This window comes from Dama dama, chromosome 23, assembly GCF_033118175.1.
Source record: "Dama dama isolate Ldn47 chromosome 23, ASM3311817v1, whole genome shotgun sequence".
Lineage (NCBI taxonomy): Eukaryota > Metazoa > Chordata > Mammalia > Artiodactyla > Cervidae > Dama > Dama dama.
In genome coordinates, this window is record NC_083703.1 from 38,562,140 (window position 1) to 38,576,661 (window position 14,522).

Consider the following 14,522-nt stretch of genomic DNA (forward strand, 5'->3'; position numbering starts at 1 on the left):
AAATGATTCTAAAATGTGGTTCATGGACACAATGAAATATTATGATTCAGCATTAAATTCTTACACATGATACAGCATGTGTGCATGCTTGCTAAGTCACTTTAGTCGTGTCCGACTCTTTGCGACCCCATGGACTGTAGGCCACCAGGCTCCTCTGTCCGTGGGATTCTCCAGGCAAGAATACTGGAGTGGGTTGCCAGGCCCTCTTCCAGGGGATCTTTCTGACCTAGGTATCGAGTCTCTTATGTCTCCATTGGCAGGTGGGTTCTTTGCCACTAGAGCCACCTGGGAAACCCAAATAGATGAACTTAAGGACATTAGTTGAGTTGAGTTCAGTCACTCAGTTGTGTCTGACTCTTTTTGACCCCATGGACTGCAGCATGCCAGGCCTCCCTGTCTATTACCAATTCCTAGAACTTGCTCAAACGCGTGTCCATCAAGTCCGTGATGCCAACCATCTCATCCTCTGTTGTCCCCTTCTCCTCCTGCCTTCAATCTTTCCCAGCATCAGGGTCTTTTCAAATGAGGAAGCTCTTCACATCAGGTGGCCAAAGTATTGGAGTTTGAGCTTCAGCATCAGTCCTTCCAACGAATATTCAGGACTGATTTCCTTTAGGATTGACTGGTTTGATCTCCTTGCTGTCCAAGGGACTCGCAAGAGTCTTCTCCAACACCACAGCTCAAAAGCATCGATTCTTTGGCCCTCAACTTTCTTTATAGTCCAGCTCTCACATCCATACATGACTACTGGAAAAGCCATAGCTTTGACTAGACCGAGATTTGTGGGCAGTAAGGACACTATGCTAAGTGAATTAAGGCAGCCACAAATACTGTTCGATTCCACTTCTGTGAGGTCCCTAGTCACATTCTTAGAGACAGAAACTAACATGGTGGTTGCCAGGGCCCAGGAGCTGTTGTTTAATGGATATGAAAAAGATTTGAAAATGGGTCACACAACAGTGTGAATAGACTTAACACCGCAGAATTGTACACTTGAAAATTGGCTGCTGCTGCCGCTGCTAAGTCACTTCAGTCGTGTCTGACTCTGTGTGATCCCATAGACAGCAGCCCACCAGGCTCCCCCATCCCTGGGATTCTCCAGGCAAGAACACTGGAGTGGGTTGCCATTTCCTTCTCCAATGCATGAAAGTGAAAAGTGAAAGTGAAGTCTCTCAGTCGTGTCCGACTCTTAGCGACCCCATGGACTACAGCCTACTGGGCTCCTCCGTCCACGGGATTTTCCAGGCAAGAGTACTGGAGTGGCTTGCCATTGCCTTCTCTGTGAAAATTGGCTAGGATGGTAAATTTTACTTTATGTATATTTTTACCATAATTGAAAATTAAAAGCAAAGGAAAAAAGGCACCTGTAACAAGGCAGATGTCTTGTCCATGGAGGGTAGCTAATATACTCATCTATTCCTTAGGTGATTTTTTTTTTTTTTTTAAGATCACCCCTGGATCCTTTGCAGAGAACAGGCTCCCAAAGAAGAGGAAATAGTTTCATGAAAGAAAAGTGTAGCCAGGAACAGTCCCAGCTAGAACCACCCCCAGACAAAGGCTATGTGGCAGACAGGATTTCAGACAAAGGAGCAAGTATTTTTAGGGAAAGAGGGTTAGGAGGCTGAGAGTCGTGGACAAGAGAGGTGATATCTCGGTGAGCCGGGGAGATAGACCATCGCAGGTGGTCTGGGCTGCAGGCAGTGATCTTAGCTCACGGTCTGTAAAGCCTTTCTTAGAACTGCTGGGGGTGGAATTTTGGGGGGGGTACAGATTATTTTTTGGATTTTAGAAAAGCAATACAGTGCCTATTCTGTGCATCTGAGACCATTCTCAGTGTAGTCTGGCTCAGTACCCTGTAAACAAAGCCATTAATATGCCTGTGGCAAAATGTATAAATATTCACACTAAGTGGCATAATAAAGACTATAAATAGCCTCATGTCAGTTCAGACTAGGTTTTGCTGCCAAGAAGTTTCAAAAAAACAAACAAAAAAAAAAATCTGGTTTCCAGAGCTTTTTGGATTTGGGATTTGAAAATGGCAGAATAGGGATTGGAAACCTGTGTGAATTCTGTACCATCCACAGACTGTAAAACAAAGACACACCATGTTGGAAGGGACCAGAATGGTGAGTTCCAGCAAACCCAACATTCTGATTTTACAAATATGAAATGAAAGTTTCTTGCCCAGGGTCACACTGCTGGTCATGGGCAGAGAGACTCAAGTAAGTCTCTGACACCCAACCAGCGTGCCCAGCAGGGGGCTAGCCATGGCCTTCAGACTCAGATTGCCTTTGGAGTGGGGTCTGCAATCCATGGAGCCAAACCTCCTCCTCCTTTCTAGTTCCTTTAAGAGGGGCCCTCTTGCCTCAGGGAACAGCCTCCCTTATCGCTGAGTTCACCTTGTTACACCTCCTGACAGGCCAGTCAAGTTTCCTCTGGGCAAGGCACCTACAGAAGGACTTGTCCTACGGGTTCATAGACAACTCACAGAGCCTTGCATGCAGATGGTGCTCAGTAAAGACCTGCGAAATCATTGAGGTTATTTGGGTATGCATCAGGGGTAGACCCATCCAGAGAAAGAGCTGTAATTAAAAACTCATGTGTAAGACAGCCACCAAAGATATTTGCTCTTGTAGAATTGGAGCTAAGGGCAAGGAAGGTAAATATTACCTTCATTTTTTACTTTTTTTTTTTTAAAAGATTTGTTTTTGACCGTGGACCCTTTTTAAAGTCCTTATTGAATCTGTTACAACATTGCTTCTGTTATAATATTGCTTCTGTTGTTTGTTTTGTCTTTTTGGGCTCCAAAGCATGTGGGATCTTAGCTCCCCACCCAGGGATCGAACCCGCACCCCCTGCATTGGAAGGTGAAGTCTTAACCACTGGACCACCAGAAAAGTTCCTCACTATTATTTTTGAATGATGAGCATTAATGGTCATTGAAAATGATCTTTCCATCCCTGATGCCCAAGTCATGGGACTGATCCTGCCCTAAGACTGGGCAGAATGAAGATGCTTTCATGCCTATAGTAGTACATAGCACATAGTAAAGTGAAAATGTGAGAGTGCTAGTCACTCAGTCGTATCCAACTCTTTTGCAATCCCATAGACTATAGCCCGCCAGGCTCCCCTGTCCGTGGAATTCTCCAGACAAGAATACTGGAATGGGTAGCCATTCCTGTCTCCAGGGGATCTTCCTGACCCAGGGATGGAACCCAGGTCTAATACATTGCAGGCGGATTCCTTACCATCTGAGCCACGAGGGAAGGCCCAGTGCACCACAAATGCTTGTTGAATGAGTGAGTGAAGGAATGAACACCAGAGGGTGAATTTAGTTAGGACTCTTTGCTAACAAAGCACAATTTCAACTTAAACTAATTAAACAAAAGTGGAAAATATTGCCTGATGTAGTTAAAAAGTAGAGGGGCTCCTGCCTTTAGGCATGGCTAGATGCAGGCCTGCAAATGATTACTGGGGAATCTCTCTCCTTATCTCAGATCTGACTTTCCTATATGTCATCCTCTGTCAAGGGAAGGTTCTTGGGAGCAGGTGATGGCAGAGATGGTTACAGCAGTTCTGGTGTGACATTCTACCAGCTGAGTAGCCCTTGCAGAGAGAGGAAGCCTCTTTACCAGCAATTCAAAAAGAAGTCCTGGACTTGGCTCAGGCTAGGGAATGCACTCATCTATAAACCAGTCCCTGTGGCCAAAGTGATCACTAGTTTCATTGGCTGCTGTGTTTTGAGGATTTAAGGATGGATCCTGAATTTATCCATAAATCTGCTTAATTTAGGAACTATTTATGTTCTCCATAGCTTTCAGGCATTGCATAGCTTTTTCATAGAATGTTAGAGCTTTGGATTTGAGTTTTTAAATGAAGGTAGAGGTAACTCCCTGGTGGTCCAGGGATTAAGACTCCGTGTTTCCACTGCAGGGGGCACAGATTCACTCCCTGGTTAGGGAACTAAGATCCTGCAAGACACATGGCCAAAATAAATAAATAAATAAACACAGAAAGAGAAAATGGAGGCATTGAGTAAAAGAAGCAAACAAGATAAGTATGAAGAGAGGAGGTTTTATTCCATGCTAGCTTCTCTAGTTGTTGTTTTGTTTAGTTGCTAAGTATGTCTGACTCTTGTGCGACCCTATGGACTGTAGCCCACCAGGCTCCTCTGTTGATGGGATTTCCTAGGCAGAATACTGGAGAGGGTTGCCATTTCCTTCTCCAGGGAAAATTCCCAATCCAGGGATTGAACTCGAGTCTCCTTCTTGGCACACAGGTTCCTTACCACTGAGCCACCAGGGAAGCCTGTGCCTGCCATGTGTCCTTCCCAAATACTTTGAGATTTAAAATGAAGTCACTGGAAAGAACACCCTGTAACACAGGAGTCTTTGATGGGATGGGGCTTTGTTAAGGCATTTGCAGTGGTTTTGTCACATGACCGTCTAGCTCTTAATCAGACCCTACTGCAGCCTCCGCTCCCGACCGCCCCCCCCCACCCTTCCCCACCACCCAGAAATACCACTGACTAGAAGGGGATGCTCTTCTGGGGACCAGAGCTGGCCGCGCTCTGCTGGGTGCGTGGTCTCAGCTGGCTGCATGCATTCTGGGGCCTCTGTGTTCTCATGAATGAGATGAGGGGTTTAGGCTGGACAAGAGAGGGACCAGGGTGGGCAGCCCCAGGGGACTAGGCCGTGGCTCCGTGTTTGGGGCAGGTGTTGGTGTTCCCGGTTCGTTCCTGAGTCAACAGAGTAATTCTGCCTTGATCTATTTTATATGAAAAGGATTCCAGGAAAAATTTCCTTTGAAGTAAAGATCCCTTCTTTTTTTTTAAGGTTGAAAAAGATGGGACAGACCATTATTGAGATCTGCTTGCTCTGGAATTCTCTGACTTCAAAGCTGTCAGTGAAAGTCACTCAGTCATATCTGACTCTTTGTGATCCCATGGACTGTAGCCGCCAGACTCCTCTGTCCATGGAATTCTCTAGGCAAGAATGCCAGAGTGGGTAGCCATCCCCTGTCTCTAGGGGATTGTCCTGACCCAGGGATCAAACCCAGGTCTCCTACACTGCATGTGATTCTTTACCATTTGAGCCACTGGGGAAGCCCTTCAAAGCTGTCAGGATCACAGTTAAATCTTCCTGTTGATGGCTAATGAGGATATGACGTCTGGTGGTTGGAGCAGGGTGTAGATACTGCCTTCATGTCATCGCTCTTAGGCCATCTATCGATACAGATATTCGGAGACCTTGGCAAAGCCTCTTAGCTGGAACCCCATCCTCCTGGAAAACCTGCTTATAATTTTAAGAGAAAGAAGCCAATGACAAGGCAGCAGTGGTTCTCAAACTTTGCAGCATCTGAAATCACCTGGGGAGTTTTTAAAAATTCCACCATTCAGGATACTCTTCATGCTAATTAAATCAAACACGGAAGGAGGGACCCAAGCATCAGTAATGTGTCAATTTCCCAATCCGATCTAATGTGCTGTCAAGTTTAAGAATAAATGCTATTGGTATAGCCAATATGGGAGACAGTATGATGGTTCTTCAAAATATTAGACATAAAATTACCTTGGGATCCAAAAATCCCACTTCTGGGGACATACCCAAAAGAACTAAAGCAGGGTCTTGAGGAGATTCTTGTATACCCCTATTCATAGCAGCATTATTCACAATAGCCAAAAGGCAGAAACATCCCAAGTGCCCATCAATGGGCACATGAAATAAAACTTGAAAAGAGCCCCCCCAAAAAAGAATTTCCATTTTGCAAGATAAGAGACTTAGCCACACAACAACATAAACGTACTTAACCCTACTGAACTGTACCCTTAAAAATAGTTGAGATCGTAAATTTTATGCTTTGTGTGTTTTGCCACAATTAAACATAAAATAACATGAAAAGAATAAGTGGCATCACGTCATGCCTTGCTGCTCAGTGTGATGTGTGGGCCCCTGTATCAACATCTTCCCGGAACCAGTTAGAGATAGAGCATCTCATATCCACCCCAGACCTGCTGCATCCGAACCTGCAATTCTCAACAAGACCCCCCATGTGGTTGGTGTGTACCTTAGTTGGTGTGACTATTAGTCCAGGCTTTAGAATATGGAGCTGACAAGGTCATTCGTCTACCTGGGTCCCACTTCCTCCCTCTCTACTTCCTGGAGAACCCAGTATTCTCCAAGGGGCCTCATGCTCGGGAGGCTGACCTCATCCCCCTCTTGCGGTCCTCCTCCCTTGGTCAGTGACTGGTTCAGGGCTGACATGTGGTCTGGTTCTGGCCAACAACAGGAAGGGAAGTTCCACTGCAGAGGTGCTACGGACGTCCAAGCAGACATGGCCCCTCCTTTCTTTGGATTCTCTCATGTCAGGATGGAGCCCAAGCAAGTTTTGTGGGCATCCTGGGATCTTCGGGGCAAGCTAGCCTAGTTCTTGAGAAACAAAGCCTGGGTCCACCTCACCGTGGGTTTCTTGGTTATGAGAAATGCACTTATTGTTTAAGACCTTTCGAGTCAGGGTTCTCTGCTCCTTGTAGCTCAGGGTTCCTCAGCCTCGATGCTGTGGACGTTTGGGGTTGGATGATCCTTTGTTGTGGACAGGCTACTGCAAGCGTTACAGCATATGTGGCAGCAACCTTGACCTCTACCGTCAGACTCCAGTGGCGATTCCCTCCTCAGCTGTGACAGTGTGTCTCTAGACACACTGCCAAGTGTTGGGCGAGGAGACAATTCACCCCCAGTTGAGAACCCCTGTAGCAGACAAAGGCTCCCTAACAAATGCAAGGACGTTTTCTCAGTGAGCCTGGGGAGGGTAAAAATCGCCACCTATGCGCCAGTGTCTTGAGGATCAAAGTGGAATCAGGTGTGCGAGAAAAGCAAACAGGCAGGTGTTGCTCCTCACTGGCTCTTTGATGCCAAGGAGCTCTGATAACAATGTTGCACTTTCCATGTATTCTTTAAATAGGCAGAGATGTTTAACTTAACAGATGGCCAGTGCAGACAGCGAGTGGAATTTTCCCTGGGCAAAGTGGCTGACCCTGCCTGCACTCTCCGGCTCCTCCTCCCGCTCAGAAATCTTGTGTCTCTCTGCCCTCAAATGAGAAGGACAGTGACCCTCGTGGAGCAGAGCAACAGGTTCTGGTGGGCCCGCTTCACCCTGTATGGAGACCTGACCCCTGGAGATCTGATGGGGTACTCAGGATGCTGGCTACCTCTGCATCCTCACTGAGACCCCAGGAGGCTCACATTCAGGGGAAGGTGGCCCACTGGAAAATGCAGAGGGATGAAAATGCAGTTTTGCTGGGAGAGGGGCTTTCTACCTGTGACCTAGCACATCCTGCTGGGTTGGGAAAGGTGATGAGACCAACTAAAGTTAGAACATGAGACACAAGTCAGGTGACTCAGCAAGAGAAAGAATATGGGGCCCAGAAGAACATTGCCACCCATTCCCAAGTCTCTCCTGAGCAATCTTGTCTGAAGGAGGTCACGCTTGATAAATGGGGCACTTACCTTCCTGTGAAGATGCCCCCTGGGATGCAGTGGGGTGAGGAGGAAACATGGGGTGCCTCCCTACCTCAGAGATGTGGTCAGATGCCATGAGTCTGAGGAGCAGGATAGCAGGCAAGGCACAGAGCGAGGATACAGACCTGTCAAGACCTCCACCTCAACCACCAGCCATGGCTTTGGATAGAAGAAACCCACTTAATGAAGGGGGCTGAAGTGCCAAAGGAAGTGGCCAACTCATGGCCTCAGATGGCCTGTTCCTCAGGCCAAACTCTGAGCTCGCGCCCACAGAAGCAGAGTGCTATAGCAGTGGCTCTCCTTGGGAGGCATCGACCCCAAGCCCACTAGGACGTTAACCAGGCAGTGGACACGGGAGGTCCACCAACATCCAAATCTGGGGGCTGCCATCTTGTCCGATGGAGGACCTGCCTTCACTGTCAGGGCAAGCAACCTCCAGTAGGTGCTATTGACCAGTGGCAATGGAGTGTGTTTCCTGTCTTCTCCTTCTCCAAACGGGGAATTCTCCCCAAGAAATCTTTGGTGCAGATAGCATGGTTTTCCCCAACATTGCTGACTAGGTTGATGACCATGAACTTCAGAACTTAGTTCATAGGTTACCATCCTGTGAGTAGATACTTGCAGACATGATGGGGAGTCTGATGCATCTCCCAGAAAATATGAACTCGAATCTGAATCCCGTAACTGAGTGAATCAGGGGGTTTCACCCTTTGGGGGAGGGAGTAAGTCTATTTAATACCCAAGTGTGGTTATTTCTGATGCTTATGTAAGGGAAAGTGAGGGTACCAACATTAGTTTGTCAAAGGGGTGGATCATATGGGACATTATGGTTACAGACTTCACACCACCTGCCCCTCTATCCATAATAATCCTGATTTTGTGCAGGGAGCTATACTTGAACTCACAGCTCATCCAGCTTAGGGAAAGCTGACTCCACCCCCAGATATAGGATGGGGAGTACAGCTGGATGAAGCTCTCTCAGAACTCCTAAAAAACACGTCCCCTCTCTTTTGAAACTTCTTCTTTTGGAGCAGAGATGTTGGTGGGGAAGGTGAGAATCTGAGTGCCAGTGCAGCCATTTCACCACCACAAGGGGAACCAACCCCAACTGAAACCAAGTTGGAAAGCTGAGAGAAATGGATCCACAATCCTGATTGTACCAGACCCAATCTCACTCTTGAGCTTCTGACTTATGTAATGTCTCTTTTAATATTTGAGCCAGTTAGAGTTTTCTGTTCCTTGCAACCAAACAACCAGCTATTATAGAGTGTGGTAAAGGCTAAAATAAAAATATGAAAAAATGTTGGAGAACATAGATTAATTAGCTCAGAGAAGCAAGCTGTTTCTTCAAGCATTTAGGGTGGGAAGGTTGGAAAGGAACCCAGCAGAGTTCTTAGCATCAGGGGTCCCTGACCTCCAAGATCTAACGCCTGATGATCTGAGGTGGAGCTGATGTAATAATAATAGAAATAAAGTACACAATGAATGTAATGCCCTTGAATCATCCTGAAAACACCCCCCTTCCTCCCCCAGTCCATGGAAAAATTGTCTTCCATGAGACTGGTCCCTGGTGCCAAACAGATTGGGGACCCCTGCTTAGCATCCAGCCCACCCTTTTCATGGGGAGTTACTAGGCTCATCTGAGGCCATTGATACCCCTCTCTTAGTCCATGCAGGTAGTGATCGGTATGGAAAGGCTTGTGAGCAGGACATTGCCCTGGCATCTAAAAATTTCCAGTAAACGCTGGATGATGGGAGGACGCCCACCATCACTGGCCCCAGCCCCCTGCCCTCGGAAGTCTGAGGGCGTTCCCCAGCCTCCTAACGCCCCTGCCCCCACTTCTCTTACAGGACATGGACCACGTGTCTCGCAGGCTGAGAGCTTTCCTCTCTGAACCCATCGGAGAAAAGGATGTTGCCTGGGTGGACGGGATCAGCCATGAGCTGGCGATCAACTTGGTCACCAAAGGTTTCAACAAGGTAATCCCTCTTTTCCTGTTTCTCTACCTTCTCCTCCCGACCCATCTCCCCCAGTCCTGCCAGATGGCAGTGGCTGCCAAGTGTCCCTGCCAGTGGCCATCAGAGAGCAGAGCTGCCACTTGGCTGGGTGCCACAGGCTTCAGCGTCACTGACCTGCGTGCTTGGGCAGCTGCCAGGGTCCACAGAAGATGCATAAACTGGATCACTGTGGCTCAGAGCAGCTGGGCTGTGCAAGGTTCATGTGGTGTTCACACATCCAGGGGTGGACAGAGGCAAGCCGGCCAGAAAGTCTGGGGCTGAGATGTCAGGATGGGTGACCTGGGTGACCTCCCTGCCCCCCATGAAGAAATTTGGATGGGGAGGGTCCCTCTCCTCCTATTAGGCCTCGGCAGGTGGAGTAATAGCAGCCTGGCATCTACACCCGAGTAAGAGGAAGTGAGTTGTTGCAAGATGTCACTAGCCATCCAGGTACAGCCTCGAGGATGGCCAATGGAATCAGAAAGGTCTATGTATGAAGAAATGTTTCTATAATGCTGTTACAAGGCTGTGTGAGCGTTAGGAAGGACTGGGAGCTCTTCCCAGAGAAAGTAGGCAGGCGGGAACCCACAGGCTTTCAGTTGACAGAGGCCCCGCTAGCAGGGCCGCGGCTGGTCATTTCCTTTAGCTCTGAAAGTCGGTCCACGGCCGGGGCAGGAAGGGGCTGCAGAGACACCCAGGGCCCCTGGTGCCACTGCATGTGTGATTTAACAGTCTGGTTTGCACCGGCCCAGTGCATGGCTGTGTCCAGGGACAGCTGGATGGCTGGTTCTGTAGTTTTCTGATTGACACACGGCCCTGAGCCATTCGTTAAACACTCTGAACATCACCCCAGTCTGCCACAGTTTAATGTCCGGTAGGTGGGATTGTCAGGAAGGTGGAGAGAGGTGAAGCTTCTTTCCTTCCAGATAAAGGTGGGAAGGGCATTTGGGAGCAGGAATAAAAGCTGGCAAGTCTGACTAGGGGAGACATTTGAAATTAAAAGTTATTTTTTAGAAGAAATTATTATCCCTTTGACTTTTCTATTGTGGTGTATCACATCCACACTGATGTGATGGTTCAGCTCAGTGAGTTTTCACAATGACACACATGCACAGCTCCACCACCCTCATCCAGTGATCAGGCTCCTCCACAATTCCAGACAGTTCCTCCGTGTGTCTTCCAGGTCAACGCCACCTCCCCACACCCACAAATAATTGCTATTCCGGCTTCTACCACCATTGGTTTAATGTCTCTGTAATTGTGAGGTTTTGTTTTTGTTCAACCATACTCTGTTCAAAAAATATTTAAATTTACATGTAGTAAATTTCACCCTTTTTAGTACCTAGTTCTGCAACTTTTGACAAATGCTTGTAGTTGTGTAGCCATGACCACAATCAAGATCTGGAGCAATCCCATCACATTAAAATATTTCCCCTTACACTTCGCATTTCTTACCTTCAGCCCCTGGTAACTACAGATTTGTTTTCCGTCCCTATCGTTTTGTCTTTTCCAACTTGTTTCAACTGAAATAGATAAGATGACAGGCATATTAAAGACAAAGGAATGAATGAATAATGGGAAATTTCCAGGTGTCTGAGAACTTGATACACAGAGTTATGGCTACAGGGAAGATGGAACTGGCTAGGTCTCTGGAGACCTGCTCCTCTGTGTCCCCGACCTCCTGGCTGGCTGTGACCAGCTCTCCACGTATACTCATTGCAAGGACCACTGATTCCAGGTACTGACACCAGGCGTTTCACCTTCTGCCTTAGCTTTGAGCCCCTCATCCAGCCATGAATGAGGGGTTGCGATCTTCACTTTACAAAGGAGGAGACAGAGCCCCTGGAGACTGAGTGCCTTGATCAAGGTCCTGAGTGAGGACAGAACAGCATGGGTTGTTTCATCACAAACCACTCATGAAGATCACTGCGAGGAAGTTAACCCAGCAGGGAGGGGGCTTATGCTGAGATTTGGTGGTGAGACCCTGTATCACCTCCTTGAGCCTGGCTGAGCCTCTAAGAGAATCCAGGAGGCAATCCCCATGTAGCATCTACAAGATGAGCAGGAGCTTCAGGGGGGAGGCCAGACCTATGGGTGGGGCCACATGTCTGTAGAGAGGAGCGGGCTGTGGGCAGCCAGCTCAGATGCAGCAGCAGAAAGTCAGACTCCTGCAGTGTTTTCCACAGGCTTTATCATTTTAGAGCAGTTTTAGGTTCATAGCAAAATAGAGCAGAAAGTTCAAATACCCCTGTGCCCATCCAGCCTCCCCCATCATCAGCATCCCCTTCGGAGTGGCAGCTTTGTTACAGGAAAACCTACATGGACATGAATTCTCCCAGGTACACAGTTCACATCAGGGCTCACTCTGTGTCGTGCATTCTATGGGTTTGGACACATATGTGATGACCTGTATCCACCATGAAATGAAAGAGTTGCTCAGTCGTGTCCGACTCTTTGTGAACCTAGGGACTGTAGTCTGCCAGGCTCCTCCGTCCATGGAATTATCCAGACAGGAATACTGAAGAGTGTTGCCAGTCCCTTCTCCAGGGGATTTTCCTGACCCAGGAGTCAAACCCAGGTCACCTGCATTGCCGGTGGATTCTTTACCATCTGAGCCATCGGGGAAGGCTAGTATCCACCGTGGTGATGTCCTACAGAGTCATTCTTCTGCCCCACAATCCTCTGAGCTCCTGGGTTTCTGTGTCCTGCCCACAGGAGGCCTGGGCATGGCAGCCCCTTCCCCAAGCAGGGGATCCCCGGGGTTCCTTGGCTGTGAGCAGAGACCCTCTCAGTTTCCACCTATGCTCATGGCAGCTTCCTTGGCCATGTCCCGTGTGAGAGGTGGGCCATAAAGGAGGCTGAGCACCGAAAAATTTATGCTTTCAAACTGTGGTGTTGGAGAAAACTCTTAAGTCCCTTGGACTGCAAGGAGATCAAACCAGTGAATCCTAAAGGAAATCAACCCTGAATTTTTGCTGGAAAGACTGATGCTGAAGCAGAAGCTCCAATACTTTGGGCACTTGATGCAAAGAGCTGACTTATTGGAAAAGACCCTGATGATGGAAAGATTGAAGGCAGGGGGAGAAGGGGGAGACAGAAGAGGAGATGGTTAGATAACATCACTGACTCAATGGACGTGAATTTGAGCTAACTCTGGGAGATGGTGAAGGACAGGGGAGCCTGGCGTGCTGCAGTCCATGCGGCCACAGAGTCAGACATGACAGTGACTGAACAGCAACAGCGTAAATGTAACATTTAGTTAGAGAAAAATTTGTTGATCACACACAATGCCTGGTGCTGTGAAGTGCATTCACCAGAGCACTGACCAGCTGGGAGCTGGCAGGGGAGTCAGGCAGACAGTGAGGGGCTGAGACTGCGTGTCTGTATATGAGAAGTCTGGGTGTTCTTGTGGAGACCGAAATATTGAATGAACGTTGACCAGGACCAGCTGCTAATTTGCCAGGCCCAGTGCAGGGTGAGGATGGGAGGCCCCTGGTGCAAGTTCATCAGGAATTTCAAGGTGGCGCCAGCACAACAGGAAACCAAGTGGGGCCTCGGAGTACAGGGCCTGTGTGCCCACGTGGGTCCCTACAGAGACCCCAGACTCAAATATCACTGCTGTTGAGCAAGGAATCGGCACGCAAGCTAGAGCCTGGTCCAGACCTGCTCACAGGTGGGATGTGGCATTGAGGGGACATCTTCCCTGGAGCCACCATCCCGCCACGTGGGCAAAGGCTGGCGTGGGAGAGATGGTGGGAAAGTACGTCAGGGTGCCCGTGTCCCTTTCCCCACGGTCAGGTTCCTGTGCTCCCAAGGAGGGAGAGGGCGGCTCCCTGGATAGGAATTCACCCTCTGGAGCCCAGAGAAAAACCAAGAGGGCTTGGTTTCTATTAGGGCCAAGATGAGGGCCCATGACTCCAGCTTCCCTTGGGAGCAGAGAGAAGCAGGCTGACTTCCCCAGCTCCAGAGGCCCTCCTGCCTGCAGGCTTTCTGCAAAGTTTGCCTCTGGCCCTGAGAGCCACACACTACCTGGCATCCTAGCTGCCGAACACAGAGGGACCTGGAGACTCTGATGACCAGAGCAGCGATGGATGCCAGCAGATGGCAGAGGCACCAGGCCAGGCGGCAGACAGTCGGGTTGTGCTGAAATGGGGCTGAGGACAGGAGTCCTAACCTCCTGGGTTCTCAGTGAGTCCATTTGGAGAATGGATGGGATGCAGGAAACCATGTCAGGGGTCTGGAGCGTGATGATGAAGTTCAAAAGGGCCTCTTACTATTATCATCGAGTGCTCTTTTCCGGGACAAAGCTCAGTATTTCCCAACCTTGCACTGCCCACATTTACTGAAGCAACAGGCTCAATATTCAGTACACGTTCATTTTTTTTAAAAAATTGAATTAAAAAACAAACTCAGTAAAATCACCCTTGAAAAGATGAGGATACTGATAAAATAAAATGAGATGATTCTAAGCAATTACACTACTTTTTACAAAAGATGATTAAAGTACCAGATAAAATGACCATGAAATCCTGGCCTTTGTCTCTTTTCAAAAACTGGATCTAGGCTAAAAAAAAAACAAAACAAAAACCAAACACCAGTGCTCGGGTATATTTTACAACTGGAATTCAGCTTTTATTTAATGTCTTTAAAAAAATTCATCCCTTTAATAGTTCAGATGAAGTTTGCTTGGTTTTATGTAAGTGAAATACCCAGATGCCAGCAGGTTTTCCTGGAGAGGGCCCAGGACTTAAGGCCTGGACACTGGTTCCCATTCACTCCAGGCTGGAAAGCTGGGCACTGGATGTGGCCTTAAATCTCCGGCCTTCCCTGTTCAGTGGCTCGGCCAGGCTGTGGATCTCAGTTGCCTCTTTCTCCACGTGGTCCTTTTCCCTCAGTAGGAACAATGATGAAACAGTGTGAGAGGAATGAGAAGATGTGGGACCAGGACTCAGAAAAACAGAGAACACCCTAGCACTTTGACTAGTGTGTTTTTCATCCATTTACAGA

The 14,522-nt window shown here is 48.2% G+C and overlaps 1 protein-coding gene across 2 annotated transcripts in view; it reads left to right on the forward strand.

Annotated features, from left to right (window-relative positions):
- Positions 1 to 14,522, forward strand: part of BANF2 (BANF family member 2) — a 38,865-nt gene that overhangs the window by 23,700 nt on the left and 643 nt on the right. For both annotated transcript variants that reach the window (XM_061125852.1, XM_061125851.1), the window contains exon 2: positions 9,369 to 9,497. In XM_061125852.1, the coding sequence (XP_060981835.1) occupies positions 9,372 to 9,497 (126 nt within the window). In that variant the 5' untranslated portion in view covers positions 9,369 to 9,371. The remainder of the gene's footprint in view (positions 1 to 9,368; positions 9,498 to 14,522) is intronic.